The sequence below is a fragment of the Biomphalaria glabrata genome, chromosome 6, assembly GCF_947242115.1.
Source record: "Biomphalaria glabrata chromosome 6, xgBioGlab47.1, whole genome shotgun sequence".
Classification (NCBI taxonomy): Eukaryota; Metazoa; Mollusca; class Gastropoda; family Planorbidae; genus Biomphalaria; species Biomphalaria glabrata.
The window spans coordinates 53,836,624-53,863,934 of NC_074716.1; the positions used below are offsets into that span (position 1 = coordinate 53,836,624).

Sequence of the window (27,311 nt, forward strand, 5' to 3'; positions counted from 1 at the left end):
ACCACTGACACACCACAGTCATTAATAGCAACAGTGTAGTACTTCTCTGACAAATGGTTTTTAGAAGAGTATTATAGATTTGTTGAGATTTTAAGACAAATATTGTGATTTCAGAATTATTATTTTTTTACTTTACTTTTTTCTAAATGTTTTTCATAATTATAATATTTTTTTTTTTTTTTTTTTTCCTCTTAGGCTCAATGCAAAAAAAAAATCCTAATGGTCATTTCAATTTGCTCAACTTTCTTGATTGCTGTCGCATTGGTTTGTACTGGCATTTTAATTTACATTTTGGAAAAGAGTATTCAATGTCGGTTCAGGTGAAATTATTTTTTGTATTTAAAGGATTATAAGCTACATTTGTTTTGATTTTTAAACCAACTTTCTCATCCTTTTTATGTTTCCCATGTTTGGTACTTGAATAATATAATACAGACGGTACTTCAAAAAAGAAGATGATTACTATTTGGGCATAAATAAACCCACCCCTTTGTAGACACTACTCCCATCTTTATAAAACTCTAAACCAGGCCCTCTTAGTCTTTAAATGCCCCTAATTAATTCACAAATCCTGTTACCACATTAACCCAGCATAACCAGCTGAAAAAAACAACAAATTATGCTATTCTTCCTTGGTACAGACCGCAAAAGAGCTCAGGGCAAAAAGCTGGCTGGAAAAACTAGAACGCCGCAGAGCAGTCCTCTGTATTTTTAGTTCCTATTTCTCACAATGATGCTAAATGTTTTACTCACCATAAACTTTTTTTTATGTGCGCAATGGAAAATCATGTCTGATTTTGGGTTAAATTTTTCCAACGTACCTAGTGCGTGTTTTTATTATTTAAGGAAGCCACTTGTCAAATATAAGCCCAATGTCCATCCACTGATTTTTCACCAGGACGTTTGAAGGAAAGGGTTTTAGCTGTTTAAGATATCACTTGCGGAAGTTTGATATTAATAAAATATAATTCCTTTTTGTTCAACTAAAATAAAAGCAAAAGGAAATTTGAAGTTTTTTTTGCTTAAATACAACATACTCATCATCCTATACCTTCAAAGCTGATAGAATCCTCCTAGCATTGTTTAAGTTAGCTAAATCATTCACAAATTTTCGTATATCAATACCTTCTGATTCATAAGTCAGCAATTCATGTATATTTTTAACAGCACCATTGAAAAGCTACTTTTTGTGCTTATTGTCATGCTAATGTCTCAGAAACTAGAAATACTATTGAATAACTTATTTCACCATGGCCTTAAATGTGCTTTAAAAAAAAAGATGTGACTTTTAGCCTGATCCCTTTTTTAAAATATTAAACATGCATCTAGGTGAATTTCTAAACTAGCATAATGTTCTGTTTCAAGTTTCAATAAAGCAAAAACACTATATATTTATGTATACATAAATACAAGGAAATGCAAAAGAGAAATTACACACACATGCATGTGCACAGACACACACATATATACACATACATACACACATACACATAGCATTACCTATATTTTTACATTATTTTTAAAACTTTGTGGCAGCCCATTTGTCTCTAACTGTTTTAGTAATGTAAGATTTGTTTGATTTTTATTTGTTACATATTTGTTAAAAAAATTAATAGTTATAAATAAACTTATGTAAAAAAAATTCACAATATATTTTCACTGTTATTTTGGTTGAAACCAATTTTATAACAACAAAAAAGATTCTTTCAATATTGTTTCATTTTTTTAATTTCTCAGGCTCCTCAACAGCTGTTCAATTTAGGTAAGAATTTATTTTATTTTTTTAATGTTTCTTTTATGCAAACCTAACTTATGCATGGATCATTTGAACAATGTACAATGAAATATCTGGAGGCATGGTGGCTGAGTGGTAAAGCTCTTGGCTTCTGAACCAGGGTCCAGGGTTCAAATCCTGGTGAAGACTGGGATTTTTAATTTCTGGATCTTCGAGCGCCTCTGAGTCCACCCAGCTATAATGGGTGCCTGACATTAGTTGGGGAAAAGTAGAGATGGTTGGTCATTGTGCTGGCCACATGACACCTTCGATAACCATAGGCCACAGAAACAGAAGGCCTTTATGATGTTCACATTTATTTGCACTATTTTCATGTTGTTTGTCAAATGCAATTAGCAAATATAAAAATGGGTAAATAGACGGATGTATTTAGCAAGATTATCTTCTTTTTAACATTTTTTTTGTCATCTGTAAATTCAAAGAATAATTGGTTTACAAAAATTAAATATTGCATAATCTAATAAATTTTTCATGGTAAAAAAAATAATCATCTCACATATTATTATAATCTTCTAAGCTTCATTTGACATCATATATATTACAGACATTCTTTCAAAAAAGAAGATAGTTATAGCTTATGTGTATGTATGGTTAATTTAAACTCAGCTATGGCTTCAGTTTTCTTGGTTCATCTAAACTAGATAAGACTTTGGTTTTTCTTGGTTGATTCAGGTATCTAGTTTCATAATGTAAAAATTCAGCATGTTGTCTTATTGTGTTGTTTATATTGTTCTATAATTAAGGAGATCATTTAAGAACATTTGAAACAGTTGTGTGCCTAAGACTGTTTCTTATACTAATCTTGAGTTAAATGTAGTTGATGTAGATTTGGAGCCTTCATATTATTACACAGCACTCATCCTTAATCTTGGGAATCAAAGACATTGCCATTACTACAGTTAGTTCTCTGCCTAGCAGGAAATCCTGAATCCATCAATAAGACCTATTAGTTGAGTTTCACATGACTTGAATTTCTTAAAGTCATAACTGCTTTTATTTGAAAATATATATTATTGACATCATGGTCAGATAGTCCAGAGATCTTATCTTATAAATTACAGATGTTACTTTATAGAGAAGATAAGTACATTCTTGTATGTGTATCCATGTACTAATTAATGTTAATGTCATAATCTACCACTAGTTCATGTCTGTAAGATACAATAGAATAATTGTATTAGTCTGAGCGAAAGGAAATTCAATTTGACTACAATAGTCTACCTCAGCAGTATTACAATAACAAAATAGATGAAAAAAAAACTAACACTATCAAACATGAAATACACACACACACACACTTAACCAGTGCTTAATTTCTCTGATGTTGTTTAGTCTAGCTGTTTTTTTTTAAATTTGGTACGAACTTAAATAGTTCATTCATATCCTAAAGTTTTATGTTGGTCTATGGTCAGTATTTTCCCATTAATGTCATAATGACTGCATCCACCTATAATTTAAAAAAAAAACATTTTTATGTTTTAATTTCAGTTCTGATAATTGGTAACATAGTTCTTTCTAGAGTGTGATGATCTGTGTACTCCATATTATGAAGTAATTTCTTCTGCTATTACTGTGCTTTTTATATTTTATATGGCTTAAAAGAACTCATCTATGATTATGTCAAATTTTTTACAAAAAATTTCATAGTACCTATTAGAATTTTCTTACTTAAATTGTCTGATTTTGTCAAAGGTTCTGTTCCTGCCATTATGTATGGCTTTTCCTTTTGTAATAAAATTCCTAAAGCTGGTGATTTATTTTGAATACCAGTACTTAGAAAGTTTATTTCTGTGGTCTTAAGATGTGTAGCTATTTTAGCTTTAACTTACTTGGTTATTTTAGATTTACTAGATTTAGCAAGAGTTGTCAGTATACTTGCATTTAGATAATGATGTGAGAACAATAACATCAAAATATAAGACATTATAAGGTGTGGAGAAATGTCTCTTCTCTTATTAGATGAAATAATTTAATAAGGATCATTTTTTTTTGTCCAGAGACAGATGTTACTTTATAGAGAAGATAAGTAATCAATAAGTACTCATACTCAATAAATGGAATTCTACTTGCTCACAGTTTGCATCCTTATCGGATGTCAGACATCTTTCTTGAAATGTCCCATATTATCTCCCCTTGAAGAAAACAAGTATAATGAAAACCCTGTATGGCAATTTAAAAAAAAGAGTAAGTAAAGTTCTCCTCTCAGTCCTAGCAATCTATAGTGCAGATGATGTTAAGGTCATCTCTTTCTTTGGCCAACAGTTAACAAATAGGGTGTCATGTGGCCAGCACAACACTAACACTAAACATTTTTCTTATTGGTTTTTTTTTTTTTTTTAACAATTTTAAAATGTTCTTATTCTTTCAGTATTCAAAGCAATGCTGTGGTCTGCACCTCCAATGCTGCTGAAGAAATAGAGATTGTAAGTATTTAAATACCATTTAAAATTTTGTATCAACTTTATTTACTATTTAATTTCTGTATTCCACAAACATATAAGAATTGCAATGAGAGGGGGGGGGGGGGAAGATTCATCATGTGAAAAATTTAGAGATGAAAAAAGAGTTCTTGTTAAAAGAATTTTCAACTGGTCATTGCCTACATTGATTCTGTCAACCATATGTATGGCCTCTTTAAATCGAGAAATGACAATGGATCATCTTATGGAAGTGAGATGAAGCTTATGCCTTAATCCTGGATGGAATGATGCCACCCTCTCCATGTGGGTAACCAGCCAGGCTAATTAGCCCCTCCCTACCCAAATCTTACTTGCTTAAGTGTCAGTACTCGCCTTTTCCCCTTCTCCTGTTAGTGATAAATAGTTAGACCAGGTCCAAGGTCTGGTTTTCAGAGGCTATTTGAGATGCATGCCTTTTTAAGAAAAATGTTTTTATATTTAACTTGTTAAAATTTTATTAGATTTTTTTTCATTCCATAGGCGAACAGTACAGAAGAAAACCATGTTTATGACTCAGTAGTATATACAGGATATTAGACCGTAAGTCATTAAATAGTATTTGAACAGTCTTATTTCAAGTTTATTGCTTTCATTATCTCTCTATGGTGCAAAGAAATGTATACTGGTAAGGCTGTTTGTGCCTGTAGAAAGTAGAGCTATTAGTTTTCTAACAATTTATTGAAAATTTTTTATAATAAATAAACAATGTCAAGAATGCTTAATTGGATATTACCGTTGCCAACTCTAAAAAAAAAGGATTAAGATATAATTTTAACAATATATTAATTACATTATCTTACGTTAGATCCCCTCGTTTTAAATACTTTTAAGTCATAGAGTGAAGTCTACATGTCCTTCCATATTGACATTATTTTTTACTACAAGCAGAAAAATTAAGAAAATTTCATTCTGCTGCATTAAAAAGTACTTATACATTTTAAAAAACAAAAACTGATCAAAACTTCCTTCTTTTTGTACACTTAGCTATTTAGTTGTTCTGCCATGTATGAAAATCCTCAATAGGATAGAAAAAGTTCTTTACAGGGCGACCATTTAATTAATCTCCAGACATTAGATCCCTAAAAAGAACTGAAACTGAAAAAAAAAGATATTTAAAAAAATGCTATTGAAAACCTTTTACTTTTTTTAACTAACAAACTTTCACATCCAAGACATAAAGCAAAACTTGTATAGACAGTTTAAATTCACACCAGACAATGGAGGAAGATTGAACTTCTACAGGATGGCAAGGGAATGACCACCGTTAGGTGGGTTTGATGTAGCGACCATCATGACAGCAGTCCAGAGCACTTATCACTAGACTACAAAGTTTCCCTTTCAGACCTTGTGGTCTATAGGGCAGATGATGTTAAGGTTATCTTTTTCTGTGGCCTACGGTCAATGAGGGTGTCAAGTGGCCAGCACAATGACCAACCGCCTTTACTTTTCCCCAACTAATGTCAGGTAGCCATTAGAGTTGGGTGGACTCAGAGGTGCCCAAAGATCCCGAAATTAAAATTCCCAGCCTTCAACAGAATTTGAACCCAGGATCCCCAGTTCAGAAACCAAGCGCTTTTCTGCCCTACTTTAGTTAGTATATATTTATTTGGTTTTTGAAAGTTTTTTTTTAGAAAAATGACTGGCCAGGCAAGCATTCAAAAAGAAATTATAGTATAAAAAAAGATTACATTATTATTGACTACATTATTAGTCAATATGTTTTTATAACTAGACTAAGTAGCCATCCAATTAATTGAGGTTTTTAACAACATTTAACATTCAGTTGTTTTCATGTTGTTTTTATTTTTTAAATTAGAGTGTTTGTTATTTCAAATTTTTTATTAGACTATTACAGTTCCAGCCCACGACTTCAGACGACCTAACTGAAACGATTAATTCAATGCTACAAGTATTTCTGACCTAAGTGTGAGTCATTTAATAAAGTCTAATTTCAAGTTTATCAACATGCTGTTTTTATTTTTTCTATATATCACAAGCTAATATAAAAATGTTAATACTGTGTATGTGCATAAAGTAGATTTATTATTTTCTATGATTTTATAGGATAAAGTTCTTTAATGACTGTTCAGTTTTTCAAGTTTTTTTTTTTATATTAAGGGGACTTTTTTTTTTTATTAGAGTGTTTGAGCTCTATTTGTTTGTTTGTTTGTTTGACCACACCAGATCCAGCCTGAAACTTCAGAGAGCCTAACTGAAAGCATCCCAACCAGTCTTGCTGACCAAACTGTAAGTTATTTCACAATGTTAATAACGTCTAATTTCAAGTTTATCAACACTCTGTTTTTAATGTTTGTATATGCAGAGATGCTTACATGCCAAAAGGGAATTGTGTATTCCCAGACCTGGAAATGTGTATTTTGAGGGGCAAATGTGTATTTTCCTAAATATCAGGAAATATACTAAGGATAGACTAAAATTAAATCATTCAAGCACATAACATACACAAAGGGCAGCAATCCTAAAGTTAACACAGCATAAAGTTATATAAGACATTTTGTACATTTGTCCAAATATTTACACTTGCAGTCTTTGTCTTAGACTTTTCTAGAAAATGTTAGAATGAAAACGTTCTTGTCACTTGGCAATGATTTACTGATCCTAATGCCTCTTGTGTACGGTACTTCACATTCTATAATAGCAGCAACTGAAAATGTATTCAAAAGAATGAGAATTTTTGTTACAAGTGAATATAGACTTAAACCAGATGTAATGGTTTGCTTAGCTGGATCAGTGACATCTAGTTTTGTAAAAAAAAAGTTTTGTTGATAGGCAATTTCTTTACAAGGTATCCAAACACTGGAAAGATTTTATATCATTCAGATTTTCTTCTTCCAGACCTTTTTTTGCAGAGTTAGCTATGAAAGCTTTGGCATCCTCTACAATCACTCATAACAAACATTTTAAACATTTGTTTTTCAGGCAGATAATTTTAATTAATCATTGAACTTGTTTCTAATATAAAAAAGTAATTGAGTCTGCCTAAAATACCCCTGATTTCATTATTTGAATTTAGGCCTTCATAAGTAATGGAACCTAGATAGTCGCTAGTGATTATTCCAGTAGCTACCACAGAAGATACATTCTGCAAGTTAGGGAACATCAGTTTGATTCCCTTTATCATGTTAAAAGAGAGATTAAGCTCAACCAATATTTCTTCTATGAAAACCTTTGCCCTTCTCACTTTCATGTAAAAAAAAATCTAATTCAGATCTAGAATAGATCTAGATCTGTAAGCAGCTTCATAAAGTTATTTTTTAATGTGCATAGGGATATTTAAAGGTATTTTATCAACCCCCACAGAATTGTAGGCTGTGAAATACTAGATCTAGATCTGTACAAAGTTAACTTAGAACAGCCACTTTTTGCCCCCACCCCCCCTTCTTTTTAATTTTAGATTCCATAAATGATAAGAAATAGCTGCTTTTGAGTATGAGTAAAATAAATGTCATAAACTGGGATTTTATAAAAGAATTGAGACTCATTTTACATTTGAGTAAAAATCAATAATAGTAGGTAATCATCTCACTCTATTTGTTCCACAAAAAGAACTAACCAGCAATAGTGTTTATTGGAACATATTTGAAGAAAGTTGATGGGAAGGGATGACACCCTGAGCTACCGCACCAGGTGCCACAGACACTGTCTGGGAGGTTTCCATTCTGTTTTTAGGTGATCAGTTGGATCTCTACTCTACTTATTCCAGAAGAGTTTTATCAAAGATGAAGTGTTGTCCTGTTTGTGGAAAAAAAGCCAAATTATTTTTTTACAATTTTATTAATTTTAACGATCAAAACAAGACTATGGCTTAAATATTCCTGGTCCATTGGTGACTTCAATGGGGGATCACACAAACTCTCTTTGTAATCTTGTTATTTCTATATATATATATTACAAAATTGTATAATAAAATTGATACTGTAAATATGTGCATAAAGTAGATTTATAATTTTCTATGATTTTATAGGATAGAGTTCTTAAATGAGTTTTAAAGTTGTTTTTTTATTATTAAAATGACTGTTTTTTTTTTTATTAGAATGTTTGAGCTCCAGTTTTCATGTATTTTTATTGTTAAAATGATGTCTTTTTTTTATTAGAGTGTTTGTGATCTCAAATTTTTTATTTGACCATTCCAGTTCCAGCCCAAGACTTCAGAGAGTCAAACTGCAACTGTTAGTCGAACCTCTACCTGTGTTGCTGACCAAACTGTAAGTGATTTAACAATATTTGTAAAGTCTTATTTCAAGTTTATCAACATGCTGTTTTTTATAATTGTATTTGCCTCAGGCTAATATAAAAAAAAATCCTACATAATACTGTGTTGTTGCACAAAGTGAAGTTATCATTTTTTATGATTTTATAGGATAGAGTTCTCTAAAGTTTGTTTAGTGAATTAATCTCCATTCTTTGATTTTCTTGTTTGAACATTCCACAGCTTAATGATTCCAAATGCCCAACTGAAACTGATCCAGTTTATATTAAAATGGCTTGCCAAACTGTGAGTGATTTAACAATATTTGTAAAGTCTTTCAAGTTTTATATAAACATGCTACTATTTTTATATGCCACAATCTTAAGAAATACTAAGACTAAGACTGCTTTATTGATCCTAATGGAAATTTGTTGTGATTACAAGGACTCTTTTTCTCAAATAAAGACAACACAACAGAAACATACACATAAATACAACAGACACAACATAGAAAGTTCATTCAGCGACTACACACAGGCATCTTGGTCCTATTCATGTTTCCTGATCAACGAGTGGCATTGATATAGTCTGACCGAGTGAGGTACGCACGAGTTTTTGTACCCCTCTGTTCTTGTTTTGATTGACAGTAGTCGCCCACTTCACGACGACCTGACATAGTTCTGATGGAGCCGGTGGCTGTTGTCTTCCAAGATTTTTTCGATTTTCCTTAGACACTTTTGTTCAAAAAGTTCCTTTAAATGTGGCAATGTTGTGAGTGTAATTTTTGATGCCCTTTTTATGATATTTACTAGACGGCTACATGTTCCACTACATATTATTGTGTGTGTATATATAAAAAAGAGCTATTCAATTCTATGATTTTATAGTATAGAAAGAGTTCTTTACAAAATGCACTGTCATCTCAAAACATTTATTCCTTAAGATGAGGTGGAAAAAAATATACATTGACAAAAAAAAATTCAGTGCAAACAAACAGAAAAATTGCATTCTACATCAAAACTAGTCCAATCTTACAGGATGACATGGGGATGGGCCAGGTTTGTACATAGGACCATCATGACATCTGTTCAGAGTGTGTACCACATGACCAAGTACCCATCCAATTAACTGCTCCTCTATAGAAAATTAAACATGATGTCACTTATATGTTATTTTTTTTTACACTCACTCCATCTGTCTGTATGGTAAAAAGTTTGTACACATTTTTTCTCGTACACCTAATCTCTGGTCAAGCTGAAATTTTGCTAAATTATTTCTTTTACATGACAATGCAAGAATCAGTTGAAAAAATTAACCAATTAGTTAATTAACTATTGCTACTGTAATTAATTATTTTGTTGGGTATCTTGAGCAAAAAAAAAGAAATCATACTTGACAGATGTTGTGGTATAAGTTGAATTAGTCCCCCTCAGAACTCCTGAGACATCAGTGACAATTATTTGTATGCATTTCAATAACAATCATGTCATCATTCACCTAGATAGTCCCTCCCCCTTTCACAACTGGTCCAAACAAGTGATAGGATCATAGCACATTGAGAAAGCTAAACAAAAACAATTGGTAAAAATATTTCTAATTGCACAGATTTACTATGTCTTGGCCATTCATATAATTACATGACTGATCCAAACTAACTGATACAATCACACTTAAATATAAGCTTTGTTTTTTTTTAAAGTATATTTTATGTTTTTTTTGTTTGTTTTTTTTAATTAAAATGACTTGCTTTTATTAGAGTCTTCGATATCACTAAATTTTGTTTTCAACCTATCCACAGACTGTCAATGAAAGGAATAAATGAAAACATTTGAGCAGCCTTAAATATACTGAAATTTTATTCTACAAAAATGTAACTTCCTTCAGAATGAAAAAAAAAAAGTTTTGGGCAATTATATGGAAAAAAAAACAAGTTGGGGACAATTTGAAAAATGTCTGATTCAGGTCTTTTTGAATGATTGTTGTGTTTTTTTAATATTAAAATAATTTTTTTGTGTGTTTTAGATCTATATGTTATCACTGTAAAATTGAATTGTTTAATTTCATATGCATAAGTCTTGTTAAGTTGTTCAGTATTTCATAGAGATATTTCCTTTTGATACCATCATAAGCGATTTAAGTTGATGTACTACTACATTGTTTTCTTGACATTTTTTTTAGTTTGTATTTATGTTATGAGTGCTGCTTTCAATCTGTTAATGTTACTTCTTCCAAAATTCTTGATATTGGTTAGTCTTATTGTGAATTCAGGTTTTTTCCTCCATTTTTATTAGCTCTTGTAAATTTGGTCCTCTCCTGGTGCTTCTCATTTTTTTATTTCTGATGTTTAAATTAGAGTTGGTGAGTTTATAGTGTTGGTAGGTTTATAGTGTTGGTGGCTGTTCATATTTTCCTTTGTCTCCTTCTTGTTTTATTTAGGAACTCCTCAAAGTATTCAGCCAATTTGTCAATGACCCTTCTGTTTTTTTTGTGACGAGGACACCATTATAGTTCTCATACATGTGTGATCTTGCTTGAAATCCATTCTTGTCATCTCTTATTTTCATGCCATTTCCTCTCGCATCAAGGTTCTCAATGAGTGCTTTTTGTTTTGTTTTTATTGCCTCATTTTTATGCTTTCTGACAGATTTTGTAACCCTTCGCCTTGCTTCTTTGTACTGCTTTCTTTCTTTAGCATTATTTGTCTGTTCAATATGCCTGCATTCTATATGTCAGACTCTCCTTTTCTTTTGCTTAAATCCAACCATGTCATCTGCTTTACTTTTAATTGCATGTTGTTGTTTTTTGATTGCTCATTTGTTATAATTAGGATTACCCCTGTTGTTGTGCTTCAACAATTTATCTTTTGGTCTGTGAATTCTAGTATATGCTTCATTTAATTGGAGTGGCCAGCTTTAAATTCCTTCCCATACACACTTCTGGCCTGTGAACTGTTCTCACGTAACATTTTGACCCAATATCCCCCATCCAATTTCAATACTCTTCTAAGATATTACTTTGAATTAGAGCGGCTCACTTATATTGATCTCCCACACACAAACACATCCTTCTGCCCTTTTTTTTTTTTAAACACCACCCCAACACACAAAATAAAATATCTATATCTGCATTTTCTTTTTAAAACATTTTACACACATGAAAAAAATTTTTGTCCTAGCTTTGATAAAAAAAAAAAGATTGTTTTCATATAATGTCTACAAAAACAAGTTTGGTGCCACATACTGCCATTGAAATTTACTTTCAAAAAATGTTTTTTTTTTAAATGGTGATTAAAACAGAAAGAAGAATAAAATTGTCTTTTTGTTATAGCAACTTGAAGATAAAATTGGGAATGAAACATCATTTTGGGAAGTTTTAATTGCTGTAGTTTCCATTTGTGAACTGGCTTAGTTGTTCTAGAGCAGGGGTTCTCAACCTGTGGGTCGCGACCCCCTTGGGTGTCGCCTAAGACCATCAAAAATATGGATTGTTTTTGTCTATTCTTCTTTTGCTGTGTGTGTGTGTGTGGGGGGGTCGCGACCGAGTTGGGGATTCTAAAAAGGGGTCGGCAAGCTTAAAAGGTTGAGAACCGCTGTTCTAGAGACAAGTTAAGTAATAACAATTTAAATTTGTATTTTTTTTTGTTCACCATAATCGGGGTACCGTAACTAGTGGAAGGTGAGGGAATCAGTAAGTGCCCTTAGAATTATAGTCTAGATTGTAATTGTCCTTTCCCAATGCTGTTAGATGTGTTAGGAATTCTTAAGTTTCTGCATCAAGTGGGTCTATCATGAGTTTTTGAGTATCATATTGCTGTGCTACTTTGGTTATTGTATATTTTACTTTTACTCTTTGTCTAAATTTAGCTTTGGCTACTAGATGGTCTGCATCTGTTTCTCTGAAACTTCTTACATGAAATACATCAAATCTACATCTTTTACTTATGATTATCCATTTATGATCTATTTGATTTTGATTTTTCCATTAGGTGAGATCCATGTTGCTTTGTACATTTTCTTATGCTGGAATTTAGTGCTACAGATAGACATTCCTTTTCCTCAGGCCCAACCCAGTAATGTTAGGTCATTATTATTTGCCTCTTCATTTAAGTTTTCTTTGCCGATTATTGTCTGAAGGCGAATTCTTTTCCAATTTTGGCATTGAAATCTCCTAGAACTATTTTGATGTCCTGCAGTGTTGCCTTGTCATAAATTCTTCTAGTCCATCGTAGAAGGCTTATTGTGTGATCAATGCTTTTTCCTTCAACGTTTAGGGCGTTTTATTATAGCCTAAACATTTTTTTAAAATTAACTTTATATTATTCATATTTGTTTTAGCTTTCCCAACAATATTTTTTTTTTATATGACTGTTGTTAACCCTGCGCACAACCAGCTGGGGGTGGCCTATTAAGCTCTCTTGATAGCTGCCTTTACTTTCAGTTAAGGTGCCATAATCTTTGTGGATCCTTCCTTTTCATACAGGCAGCAGGTTCGATTTTGGTATACCATAAGTATTTTATTTCTTCGATATTTGCCATATCTGAAGAGCATTCCCCTATTTGCCACCTGAGTAAAAGTTTGATGGGAGATCAAAGACTCCAGATGAGAAAAGTTCCAGCTTGATTTAATTGTGATCCTTCAGTTGTGAAACTACTATATGGAAATGAATCCCTGTGCAATGGCAATGGTCGAAACTATATCTCCTCAGCAGTTTCCCTCTCTCCAAGCAACTGATCTAGATCCAAAGGAACAGCAAGTGTCGATACAAGATCAGTGGCCTCACAGGCTTTATACTATTGTCTTTCTACTTCTGCTGATGAATTTCAGAATTATGGCCCTTGAAGGCCTGATTGTTAATTTGTTTACCAACATTGCATTGCACTAGATAAACTTTGGAAGGTGCCTGTTTTCTTCGTATTCAACTTTTTTTTTTCGCATATTAACTTCGAACATTTACTTTTTAAAAATTAATGTAGCCATGATATCTGGACAGTTATTTTGTAGGGATACTGTTTGAGTCACAGCTTTTCTGGAATGTTACTTGCGAGTTGCATAATGAAACTATCGATGTGAGGAAATAAAGTAGTAAGGTTATTACCTGCATGTAATTGTTATGAACTATTTGTTATGAACTATTTGTTGTGATTAAAATTTTGAAACAGTTCCCTCTTCTGTCATTTATTTGTGGAGTTTTGTCTGTATTTGTTTACACCAAACTCAAATACCAGCATACAGCTGTTTAGTAATCTGCAGTAAGTTTTCGCCAGCATCATACACTGTTTTGTAATTACATGAATTATAGAGTACTTGCTTACAGAAATAATATAATATAGATGAATCAACATTATTAAGGTGTACGGTACATTAACTAAAATAACTGATGAAGAAGACAACATAGCAAATTTTAAAATACTGTGGAAACAATCCTGTAATAATTTCACTGAAGACATGATATACAATGAATGGCAATGCCTTCAATTTCCAAGATTAAAGATGAATGCGAACCCAGTCATGACCTGTATATTTTTCCACATCTGGTGCAGACAGAGCCATCTGGTGTGGGGTCTAGTTAAGTTTTCTTTATAGAATAATAAATAAATTAAAAGGCAAATCAGAATCAGGTGATAAGGTATTAGATACTTCTGGTCAATGATTTTAAAAATAAAATTGGAAAGCTCATTTACTTTAAAAGACACAAAACAAACTAGTGCAGCAAACTATAGAATAACTATAAATGGAAAAGGCAACACATTATATAAAGAACTTGAAACTGTTTAATAAAAGCAAGCAAAATAATTGATCTCTAGATCCAGAATTATAAGAGGATGTACAAAATGTTCCTTATAATGATAAGGACAAGGAGGCTCATTATCTAAGGCCGGCCCTGGCCACATGTTTTAGAGGTCTATTATCTCATGCACAGTACACCAACAATAGCTTCATTATGATTGATAGATTGCTTCATTATAACTGATTTCCTTGTTTAAACAATGCTTAAAATGGTATAAAGATAAGAAATAGACAAAAACTAAAAAAAATACAGAACAAGGGTAAGTACTTTATCTACCTAAGAGTCATTTGAACTTTAGCTACCTAATAGACATTTGTACTTTAGCTACCTAATAGACATTTGTACTTTATCTACCTAATAGACATTTGTTTTAATATAAAGAAAGAAAGCAATACAAAAACAATATATCCAAATAGTGTATAAAGAGAGATGGCTTGCAGAAGTGTCTCGGGAAGAACAATATTTACAGCACATCAATGGCTGTGTCTGGCAGATACTACGGCTAGTACACAGCTGTGGACTTAAATCTGGTTCTCCTAGTACACACCCTGTTAAAAGTAAACAGATAATTATACATTACTTTCATCATGTCTCGACTACTGTAAACAGTACTGCTTCTTGCTTCTTAATCAAAGTTAGATATGTTGACCTCTAGTTCCTTTGATGGATTATGGGCAGGACATGGCCTAAATTGTGCGATGTGTCAAAAAATACAAATACCTCTAGCTCACAAAACAAAATTTAAGCAACCGATAAAGTGGATTAGTTTAAATAAGGAAACAACAAACCTATGGACTGAACAGAATACCGACAAATAAACATTTCCAATACATGGTTGAATATTTTTTGTTATTACAAAGAAAAAAATTACTTCAATAAAACAGGAAACGAGGCATTTCGTGTTTTGTAGAAACCTCACTCAATGGTTATGTCTGCGCTGAATGGCTGATTGTGGCAAAATATGTTGGTCCCAGTTAGGGCTACGTAGCCACGTGAAATACTGCACTACTCATTAATCTTCAGACTTGAAGACAAGCTTTATTATTATTATTATAAACCTCATTAAAATTTCTTATTGTAAACAAAGTTTCTACCATAACTGACATCATGATAATTGTTTCCACTTACAAGAGCTAAGGCAAATTAAGCAGATCGAAATATCTAGGCCTACTGTATATTTTGTTTTTTTTATAGTTCTAATGTTTTAATTGGTGTAATGCACAAAATGTAAGACACATTTCCTAATGGATAATAAAGATTATTATTATTCTCTCGACAATATTACTGGCCACCGAAAGGCAGGAAAGCCGCCATAGCTTTGTGTGGTCTGTCAGTCTGTCCTTTCCTCAACCTGTGACACTTATAGAAAATCTTGTGAAAATCTGATTTTACAGCTTGGAAAATCTCTTTTGCTTAGGCTACTTTATGATTTCTGAAAGTTAACCGTTTTTATTGTTATAATAATTATGCAAGCCGGTTTTTCATAAAAATGCACAATGATACACAATCTTTGATACACACTATTTTATTTCCAGTGATAAATATGAGTCTATATTGAATGAAAGTACAGGTACAATCTTTTAATTAACTTCTCTTGACTCAAAATATTTTTACGTATATAAAAGATCGTTTAATGGCTACATGTTTTAGACAAAGGAATAGTTTAAAGCTTAGAACCTAGATACAAATCGCAAATCATTTACACTACCAAAAGCTCAAACGTCAGATAAAACACATGTAATAAAACACGAATGGCTGCTTAATCGTTTGTTATGCGTTCTGGGCTGTCGTTAGGTGGTCTCGATGTTCATGAGTGCAAACCCTGCCCGCTGCCTTCCCCCTTCGTCCTGCGGGAAGTTTGGGCCAGGATGTAGTTCATCTTCAAAACTGAATAAGCATTCGAAAAATATTTAATGTATTTACACACAATTGGTTACAAAATTTCCTACCGTTGGGGGGCGTTTATTGTGTGGTACTTGTATTTGCAGACTTGTAATGTAACGAGCAATAGTGACAGCATAGTGATGACTTTGTCTGGCAGACACTAGTGTTAGTGCACAGTTCTGGCCTCAAGTCTAGATCTCCTGGTTCACATTCTGTAGACAATTTTAAAAAATACATACTATATCATCAAGAATGTCTTCAGTGCTCTTCGATTTGTGACTTGCAGCATACATTATTTTTATCTAAATGTTTAGCAACTAATGAAAAAGATTATAAGGCTAAGGGATTAGTGGGGGCAGGTACGATTAAAACAGCAATTTCTTGTATTATAACGTCACTAATATCTTTAAGCGAAAACAACTTTTGTAGGCTACACAATTGAAACAATAATTTGCATTTTTTGATTACAATTATACACGTCACATTCTTTTAACACAATTTTAAAACTTTAATGCACGCATCACGATGACACTCTCTCTGTAATATACACAGTGGTATAGAGTTGGTATAGACTGAAATACTATTTGATAAGCAATAATACACATTAATTCACAATTTTACATTCTTTGAAGCAGAAAAATATACTGCCTTTTTAAAGCGTGGATTGGACTTATAGTCATAGTCGAGTTCATAGAAAACCAGAAACGTGTTCGTATTCAACCACGACGGAGGAGCTATGTATACATATACACACACAATTACACAATAACACAGTCATGATCGAAAGACTACAATATTGTAACGTCACTCTTTCTATCCAGGCTTTATGCAAACACTTCACAACCTACTCAACTTTACAATTCGGGCGCCATAAAACTTAATTAATGTCTAATATCTTTACGAAACAAAGGTGTCACTTCAAAAAAGGAGTCAATTAGTCAATACTGTACAATTGGTAACACGAAACAGTGTCTGTAAAAATGCTTAACCGTACTGTACTGATGTATAAACTCTGTACTGTTCTATCAAACTCTACTGGCCTCTCCGCCTCGTCCTTGACTCGTGCTAGATTCAACTGGGCGACTTCCCACTGGACTTGACTGTACTGGATTCAACTGGGCGACTTCCCACTGGACTTGACTGTACTGGATTCAACTGGGCGACTTCCCACTGGACTTGACTGTACTGGATTCAACTGGGTGACTTCACACTGGACTTGACTGTACTGGATTCAACTGGGCGACTTCACACTGGACTTGACTGTAATGGATTCAACTGGGTGACCTCACACTGGACTTGACTGTAATGGATTCAACTGGGCGACTTCACACTGGACTTGACTGTAATGGATTCAACTGGGTGACCTCACACTGGACTTGACTGTAATGGATTCAACTGGGTGACTTCACACTGGACTTGACTGTAATGGATTCAACTGGGTGACTTCCCACTGGACTTGACTGTAATGGATTCAATTGGGCAACTTCACACTAGACTTAAATATTGGATTCAACTGGGTGACTTCACACTGGACTTGACTGTAATGGATTCAACTGGGCGACTTCACACTGGACTTGACTGTAATGGATTCAACTGGGCGACTTCACACTGGACTTGACTGTAATGGATTCAACTGGGCGACTTCACATTGGACTTGACCATAATGGATTCAACTGGGGACTTCACACTGGACTTGACTGTAATGGATTCAACTGGGCGACTTCACACTGGACTTGACTGTAATGGATTCAACTGGGCGACCTCCCACTGGACTTGACTGTAATGGATTCAACTGGGCGACCTCCCACTGGACTTGATTGTACTGGATTCAACTGGGTGACTTCACACTGGACTTGACTGTAATGGATTCAACTGGGCGACTTCACACTGGACTTGACTGTACTGGATTCAACTGGGCGACTTCACACTGGACTTGACTGTACTGGACTAAATGTAACTCGTGAATCTTAACCGTCATTGACCTTCTCTCTTTTCATAGGGTCGTCGAAGGCCTTCTCGAAAGCGCTAGAACATTGCCATTCCTTCTGGATGATCATATGAACCGAGGAATTGCCCCTCGCCACGGTTGAAAGTTCGTCCAGGGCTGGCCTTAGATTAAAGGTAGCCTCACACAGGACTCAAAAAAATGTTTAGAGAAAAAAATAGCAAATCTCAAACTAGCAGAGTTCTATAGCTCAATGTCTAGGCCCTACTGGTCTAGCTCTAAGCTGTACATCATCCAGATCAAATCTCAAACTAACAGAAGTCTATAGCTCAATGTCTACTGGTCTAGCTCTACATCATCCAGATCAAATCTCAAACTAGCAGAAGTCTATAGCTCAATGTCTACTGGTCTAGCTCTACATCATCCAGATCAAATCTCAAACTATCAGAGTTCTATAGCTCAATGTCTAGGCCCTACTGGTCTAGCTCTAAGCTGTACATCATCCAGATCAAATCTCAAACTAACAGAAGTCTATAGCTCAATGTCTACTGGTCTAGCTCTACATCATCCAGATCAAATCTCAAACTAGCAGAAGTCTATAGCTCAATGTCTACTGGTCTAGCTCTACATCATCCAGATCAAATCTCAAACTATCAGAGTTCTATAGCTCAATGTCTACTGGTCTAGCTCTACATCATCAGATCAAATCTCAAACTATCAGAGTTCTATAGCTCAATGTCTACTGGTCTAACTCTACATCATCCAGATCAAATCTCAAACTATCAGAGTTCTATAGTTCAATGTCTACTGGTCTAGCTCTACATCATCCAGATCAAATCTCAAACTATCAGAGTTCTATAGCTCAATGTCTACTGGTCTAGCTCTACATCATCCAGATCAAATCTCAAACTATCAGAGTTCTATAGCTCAATGTCTACTGGTCTAGCTCTAAGCTCTACATCATCCAGATCAAATCTCAAACTATCAGAAGTCTATAGCTCAATGTCTACTGGTCTAGCTCTAAGCTCTAAATCATCCAGATCAAATCTCAAACATAAGTCTATAGCTCAATGTCTACTGGTCTAGCTCTAAGCTCTACATCATCCAGATCAAATCTCAAACTAACAGAAGTCTATAGCTCAATGTCTACTGGTCTAGCTATAAGCTCTACATCATCCAGATCAAATCTCAATCTAACAGAAGTCTACAGCTCAATGTCTACTGGTCTAGCTCTAAGCTCTACATCATCCAGATCAAATCTCAAACTAACAGAAGTTAGCTCAATGTCTACTGGTCTAGCTCTAAGCTCTAAATCATTCAGATCAAATCTCAAACATAAGTCTATAGCTCAATGTCTACTGGTCTAGCTCTAAGCTCTACATCATCCAGATCAAATCTCAAACTAACAGAAGTTAGCTCAATGTCTACTGGTCTAGCTCTAAGCTCTAAATCATCCAGATCAAATCTCAAACATAAGTCTATAGCTCAATGTCTACTGGTCTAGCTCTAAGCTCTACATCATCCAGATCAAATCTCAAACTAACAGAAGTCTATAGCTCAATGTCTACTGGTCTAGCTCTAAGCTCTACATCATCCAGATCAAATCTCAATCTAACAGAAGTCTACAGCTCAATGTCTACTGGTCTAGCTCTAAGCTCTACATCATCCAGATCAAATCTCAAACAGAAGTCTATAGCTCAAAGTCTACTGGTCTAGCTCTAAGCTCTACATCATCCAGATCAAATATCAAACTAACAGAAGTCTATAGCTCAATGTCTACTGGTCTAGCTCTAAGCTCTACATCATCCAGATCAAATCTAAATCTAACAGAAGTCTACAGCTCAATGTCTACTGGTCTAGCTCTAAGCCCTACATCATCCAGATCAAATCTCAAACTAACAGAAGTCTATAGCTCAATGTCTACTGGTCTAGCTCTAAGCTCTACATCATCCAGATCAAATCTCAATCTAACAGAAGTCTACAGCTCAATGTCTACTGGTCTAGCTCCAAGCTCTTCATCATCCAGATCAAATCTCAAACTATCAGAAGCCTATAGCTCAATGTCTACTGGTCTAGCTCTAAGCTCTAGATCATACAGATCAAATCTCAAACTATCAGAAGTCTATAGCTCAATGTCTACTGGTCTAGCTCTAAGCTCTACATTATCCAGATCAAATCTCAAACAGAAGTCTATAGCTCAATGTCTACTGGTCTAGCTCTAAGCTCTACATCATCCAGATCAAATCTCAAACAGAAGTCTATAGCTCAATGTCTACTGGTCTAGCTCTAAGCTCTACATCATCCAGATCAAATCTCAAACAGAAGTCTATAGCTCAATGTCTACTGGTCTAGCTCTAAGCTCTACATCATCCAGATCAAATCTCAAACAGAAGTCTATAGTTCAATGTCTACTGGTCTAGCTCTAAGCTCTACATCATCCAGATCAAATCTCAAACAGAAGTCTATAGTTCAATGTCTACTGGTCTAGCTCTAAGCTCTAAATCTTCCAGATCAAATCTCAAACAGAAGTCTATAGATCAACGTCTACTGGTCTAGCTCTAAGCTCTACATCATCCAGATCAAATCTCAAACTAACAGAAGTCTATAGCTCAATGTCTACTGGTCTAGCTCTAAGCTCTACATCATCTAGATCAAATCTCAATCTTACAGAAGTCTACAGCTCAATGTCTACTGGTCTAGCTCTAAGCTCTTCATCATCCAGATCAAATCTCAAATTATCAGAAGTCTATAGCTCAATGTCTACTGGTCTAGCTCTAAGCTCTAGATCATACAGATCAAATCTCAAACAGAAGTCTATAGCTCAATGTCTACTGGTCTAGCTCTAAGCTCTACATCATCCAGATCAAATCTCAAACTATCAGAAGTCTATAGCTCAATGTCTACTGGTCTAGCTCTAAGCTCTAGATCATACAGATCAAATCTCAAACAGAAGTCTATAGCTCAATGTCTACTGGTCTAGCTCTAAGCTCTACATCATCCAGATCAAATCTCAAACTATCAGAAGTCTATAGCTCAATGTCTACTGGTCTAGCTCTAAGCTCTAGATCATACAGATCAAATCTCAAACAGAAGTCTATAGCTCAATGTCTACTGGTCTAGCTCTAAGCTCTACATCATTCAGATCAAATCTCAAACTAACATAATTCTATAGCTCAATGTCTACTGGTCTAGCTCTAAATCATCCAGATCAAATCTCAAACAAAAGTCTATAGCTCAATGTCTACTGGTCTAGCTCTAAGCTCTACATCATCCAGATCAAATCTCAAACTATCAGAAGTCTATTGCTCAATGTCTACTGGTCTAGCTCTAAGCTCTAGATCATACAGATCAAATCTCAAACAGAAGTCTATAGCTCAATGTCTACTGGTCTTGCTCTAAGCTGTACATCATCCAGATCAAATCTCAAACTAACAGAATTCTATAGCTCAATGTATACTGGTCTAGCTCTAAGCTCTACATCATTCAGATCAAATCTCAATCTAACAGAAGTCTATAGCTCAATGTCTACTGGTCTAGCTCTAAATCATCCAGATCAAATCTCAAACAAAAGTCTATAGCTCAATGTCTACTGGTCTAGCTCTAAGCTCTACATCATACAGGTAAGTTTTTTAATAATTTAAAATGCGTAATTTCTTTGTTTCAGTCTTATATATATTTATATTTTCACTTGGCATAAATTTCACTTCACCAAAATTCACTTCGCCTATGACTTCCAATCACATAAGGTCGTAAGCGCCATTATCCAGACAATTCATTGGGAACGAATTTATTCAACGACCAGGCATGGACCAAAGACTTGTCTGAAGGTTCCACAATGGCAGCGATCATAACTACGTACCCCGCCCGGAAATGTCTTCATGTTCTTGTACTGTAACCACAAGAATACAGTGTGAGAACCACCGCTCCAGTTACGTCCTCACATCGAGTGAGATAAAAAAAAAAAAAAAAGAAGATATTAGGATATCAAGTAGAATTTAGAAATCTTTAACTACAAATCCCGAAACTAAAAAGTGTAGCTAGAAGAAGAGACGATTCAATTTGTAACGATAATGATGCCCATGTATGGCTACTCATTGACCTTTGCCCCTTGTGAATACATATTTTAAAGTGCATCGAAGTCTTATGAGTAATTGAGAGCGCCTGCAAATCCGAGTAGCTATTACGAAAACGCATATATATCAGGATGTCACTAATGGAGGACATCAAAGCTCACCCAGCTTTCTCATTTCTATCAAGAATTGCATAGAATCCTAAATGCTGCTGGTAAAATCATTGGCAAAAAAAACAAAAAAAACATTCGGGCAGCTACAAGCTAAAAAGATTCTAGAAATAAAAGGTCATCCTTTGGGTCAGGATTTTGTGATTTTACCATCACTAAAGAGATACAAAACACCGATATCAAAGACAAACAGACACAATAAATCCTTTGTTCCCCTGGCAATCAAATTATTAAATAGAAACAATCTGATATAAACTTTTCGCAAGAATTGCATATGAACGCCTGATAGTACTTATTGTTAAAAACTAGTAGTTCATACATCCCATTAAATGTTAACAAAGTTTCCTACCTTTAATTGAAGTGAATATCACAAGGGGATTTACTGTCGTGGCTAATCTTTTAGGTGTGCTTCTTCTGGTGCTGTACGTTGGGGTAAAGGGGGTGCCATAGTTACACGTGCCGCAGCAATCCACTTGAGAATTCAAGCAGTGATCTTTTGTACAATCGATGATTCTATCTCCGTATTCACAGCCTAAAGTGGTACAATCTCAAATTTAAATTAGGCCTATTTGGAGAATTCTTTTAAAAAAGTATTTCTGGTGTGTAAAGTTATGAACTATCGATTCGCAGTGTGTTTTAATAGAGCATATATGGCGCACAAATTGCTGAGGAAAATAGAACAGCGCTGGCAGAAGAAAAACGCCAGAGAAGAAAAGCAAGGCCAATGACACTAGCTCCAGCTGGAATAACCTGCCCAGCGTGCAGCCAAACATCCTGGGCTCACATAGGTCTGACCAACCACATGAGGAAGCACAAAACCCCAGTGCAAAACCACGATGGACGAACTATAAAATATGTATGTGTTTTTTTTTTTGGCATTGCACTATGAAAATTGTCAACTCCATTTAATAATTATGGATTCGTATAGATAATTATCACCGTTTGGTACAGAGGCGGACTGAGTGTCAAAATCAGCCAGGCATTACTTACTATTGGCCAACATTTTGAGTGCCATATCATAGGTATTGTAACGAATCTCCCATATCCAGGCTCTCTGCAAACCGCACCACACGACACGACGAACTTAAAGAACCTCACCTCAGGGCTCCAAAATAACAGTAACATTTTAATTTCAAATACATCACAATTGGCAATAACTGAATGTCCAAAAACCTTGTCTTACTCCGGACTTCACACACCTTGCTGGTTCTGACTTCACCTCGTACTGGTCACATTGCGAGGTAACGTGAAGTGAAGTGATTCTGTACTCGTTGAGGAAATCGTAGCAATCACCACATTTTTTGTCATAGGAGTTACTTTCATACGGCTTGCTATTGATGTTACAGAAGGCACCATCTTCACTAGCATGGCCATTGTAGCTGCGTATTTCGTGGCTCTGGGTTTCTACCACCTCGTTGAAAGTTTTCAGCTCGGGGCTCGTCATCTCTTCCACTGAGGTGTACATCTGTTCTACCCTGGCACAGGTCTCGTTCTGTAAGCTCACACTTGAACACATTCTAAAAGTCAGCCAACATTTGTTCTTTAAAAGTAATCAACAGTTTTACTACATCGAGCTCTAACTCGAACAGGTAGGTGTCCGGATCTTCACCTTCTTCAGTTAGCAATAGGAAGGAAAAAAACCTGCCTTTACAGCTTTAGTTCTGAATAATGTAGAAGTAGTTTCCTTTATTCGATATCAATCACAATAATTAATTGCCAATAATGAATTGACTAATGGGTTTATTTTTATTGATTCATGTTTTCTCTGCTACAATGAATAATTATTCAAGTTTCCACTTGATACAAGAATAGGTGTTGGAGAAATAACATCTACATTTATCTAAGGAGACCAAAGCCTACATATTTAGGCATATATCTTAATTCTGAAGGATTACATTCCTCTAAGATACTCTAAGCGTTACTAGACATGGATTGACATGTATGGCATTATGTATGACGTAATAGATCATTGAAAGTGTGTATTGAGGTTTACCTTTCACGGGCCTAGACACATTGTTACACGTGTCACAACATGCTCGATAGCCAAGAGTTGCCCATAAAGTCATTGATAAACAAACTGCAAGAATAGCTCTGTCTGTCTCCAAATGCAGTTTTCTAGAGAGAGTAAAATGTAACAGAGCTGCTCAAAAGATTCCTCAAGCGGACTAATTCAACTTAATGCCACCACATCTTTTAAGTACGATTTCTTTCCCTTATTTTAAAAAATAATTCATTATCAATAGTTAATTAACAGAGCTGCATTAACCATAGAGTAGCAGCAATAACACAGTATTAAGATTTACTACTTCTAAAGAGAAAAGTATTGCTGGGAAAATTAAGTTAGCTTTATAATGTACATAAAGGTACATTGATGGCAGTTTTAAAAAATGTGTTTTACAATGGACACAACTGAAGCGACCATAATTTCAAAAATATTTGGCCTATTATCGTACGGATGTGTTATGTAGTGCCCCCATAGTACCAATATAAATTAGTTTATTTTAAAAAATCAATATTCAGTTCTGATTAGGTGAATAAGGAAAAGAATATTTAAGATCTTTAAGTTACACACCATCAAGTTGAGGAGCGTATGGGTCGCTGACACATTGTCCATTTATGCAGACCTGAAACAAAGACAGGTATTTAAAAATTCAATGATTAAAATTTTATAAACTGTGTGATAAATTACTTATTTTGTTTCAAGATTTTACCAAGAAGAACATAAAAATACTAAAAAAAAACACAAAAGTTATATTAAATGTAATTGAATCAATTAGTTAAAATCAGTCATGTAATTATAGACTGGGATTTTTAATTTCGGGAGCTTAAGAGCATCTCTTGAGTCCACACAGCTCTAATGAGTACCTGACATTAGTTGAATAAAATTAAAGGCAGTTGGTCGTTGTAGTGGCCACATGACACCTTCCTAAACCAGGTTACCTTAACAACATCTGAGATATAGACCGTATGGTCTGAAAGGTAAACTTTACTTTTTTTCCTTATATGTAAATATATATCTAATTTTATATAATATAGACGTTACTTCAAAAAAAAAAGAAGATGATTACGTCCTTCGCGTCCTTTAGCCATGCATATTAACCAATGACCTAAACTCTGCAAGTCACTAGTTTTCCTAGCTAGCTCAGGCAGCCCATTCCATGCTCTAATAGCACTAGAGAAATAATTTATATATATCCTCCTTCGTGATCGAAGATGAGCACATTTCTCATATCCTATGGACTCGTAGATGACTGTAAAGTCCAATCCTCACTTTAAAAAGCCGACCGCATACGTGGCCTGGGTGTGGGTTGGGCCAGTTGCAGATAGGCTTGCTTCTTTCTCTCAGCTTTTTGTTAGTTGTTAGTTCGGCGCTTTTTCACGCTGGTCACTCTTCTTACTTTAAATCTCAAGACTCCAACACTCACAGCTTCACACCATGAGGAGAGATTGAGAGCTAGTGCTTCCCAGCGGTAAATGTCAATATTACACTGGAGCTCTTGAGAGTGTCTTTATAGTGTTTGCTGCTTGCATTGACCCCATTGGGAGCGCTTTCCTACACACAACTCCCCGTACAAAGGTCGTACGGAAAGGCGATTATTCTTGCATGCGGACTACAACTCCCGCCTATCGAAATTGGGATCTTTTTTACTGTGACATCGATACTGTACATGTTGGCTTACTTTAGGATTTCTGTATTTGAAATGTGGTCAGACCAACGCGCCTTATGATATTTTTGAACTTAAATTGTGTAATGTCTCTATAAATAGCTCGTTTTTATCTATAGTATTAGTCTATCTTTATGTAATTGTACAGCAGACTGACCTAGATATATAAATCTGTGTGATAGAAATATTTACACCAATGGTTTTCATTTAGCTTAATCAATGCGCTATGATCCTATCACTTGTCTGGACCAGTTGTGAAAGGGGGAGGGAAGAAGGGGGGGGGTATCTCGGCGAATGCTTACATGATCTCCTTTTAAATGAATTTAAAAAAATGTTCCCTCAGGGCTAAAGATTCCTCAAGCGGACTAATTCAACTTATGCCACCACATCTTTTAAGTACGATTTCTTTCCCTTATTTAAAAAAAAATAATTCATTATCAATAGTTAATTAACCAATTAGCTATTTTAAAAATTTTATTCTTGTGTTATCAGGTAAAAAAAAAATGAAGCAAAATTTCAGCTAAATACGAGATTGGGTGTGGGAGAAATAACAGGTACAAACTTTTTGCCATACAGACAGACAGACAGAGTGAATTGATAAAAGCTTTGTAAAAAAATGATGTACTTCTATTATTTGTAAATTAAAAACAAAATTTCATCAACATTTAGACCAGTGTTTTCTTAATAGTGTTCCGCGGAACACGAGGCCTGACTTGGTGTTCCTCGAACTATTTAAATAATTATTAGGAATAGTTTAGGCCTACACGTGAATTAATCTCTACGTATGAATTAGTTTCTAAGTAAATGCAGAAAAAAAAAAAGATTTTGTTAGTTCTTCCTGGTAACAAAAAAATTCTATAACATCACTATGAACTTTGAACTGACCTAGATTCTGACTCAAAATTGAACCAAAGATAGAAAAAAGCATATCTCTGCACTGTTTTATGGGGCGACTGATAACAAAACAGATCAATTTATTTAGTGGAGGGAATTACAATTTTTTGTGTTTTAGTCAAGCTTATTTTATTGCTTGACTTTTCATATATTTACTTTATCAATGTAACCCGTTGACTTTTGTTGGTGGTAAAATGTTGTAAAATGTTTTGCATGTTTCGGATGTTCATTCAGAGTTGAAGATAATTACTTCCTAGTCCAAACCTCCCGCAGGACGACGGGGGATGGGAGCGGGGCGGGCAGGGTTTAAACCCTGGACAATCGATACATCTGAACGCCAGTCGAGTGCGCAAACCGCACTACCAGGCAGCCACAGGGGGCTGAGGCTAGGGTGGGGGAGGAGGGGGTGAATTTGAAAATCCCCCAGCCCC

At 34.6% G+C, this 27,311-nt stretch overlaps 1 protein-coding gene and 2 long non-coding RNA genes across 11 annotated transcripts in view; 2 read left to right on the forward strand and 1 right to left on the reverse strand.

Annotated features, from left to right (window-relative positions):
- Nucleotides 1–3,277: 3,277 nt before the first annotated feature.
- On the forward strand, nt 3,278–4,765 carry LOC129926777 (uncharacterized). The gene is made up of 3 exons (XR_008778515.1): nt 3,278–3,346; nt 4,164–4,218; nt 4,735–4,765. It is a non-coding gene; the product is annotated as an uncharacterized LOC129926777 (long non-coding RNA).
- Nucleotides 4,766–6,105: 1,340 nt separating this feature from the next.
- Nucleotides 6,106–13,623, forward strand: LOC106065081 (uncharacterized). Its single transcript, XR_008778509.1, has 5 exons — nt 6,106–6,180; nt 6,439–6,501; nt 8,409–8,480; nt 8,708–8,770; nt 10,263–13,623. It is a non-coding gene; the product is annotated as an uncharacterized LOC106065081 (long non-coding RNA).
- Nucleotides 13,624–14,217: 594 nt separating this feature from the next.
- LOC129921599 (A disintegrin and metalloproteinase with thrombospondin motifs 16-like) overlaps nt 14,218–27,311 on the reverse strand; it is a 41,609-nt gene continuing 28,515 nt past the window's right edge. For 6 of the 9 annotated variants that reach the window (XM_056032605.1, XM_056032606.1, XM_056032607.1 and 3 more), the window contains 4 exons: nt 24,894–24,945; nt 22,671–22,853; nt 16,202–16,348; nt 14,218–14,800 (listed from right to left, as the gene is read on the reverse strand). In XM_056032605.1, coding sequence (XP_055888580.1) covers nt 16,215–16,348; nt 22,671–22,853; nt 24,894–24,945 — 369 coding nt within the window. In that variant the 3' untranslated portion in view covers nt 14,218–14,800; nt 16,202–16,214. Of the gene's footprint in view, nt 14,801–16,201; nt 16,349–22,670; nt 22,854–24,314; nt 24,437–24,893; nt 24,946–27,311 lie in introns of those variants that run through there. The other 3 variants (XM_056032610.1, XR_008778483.1, XR_008778482.1) reach the window with 3 other exon arrangements.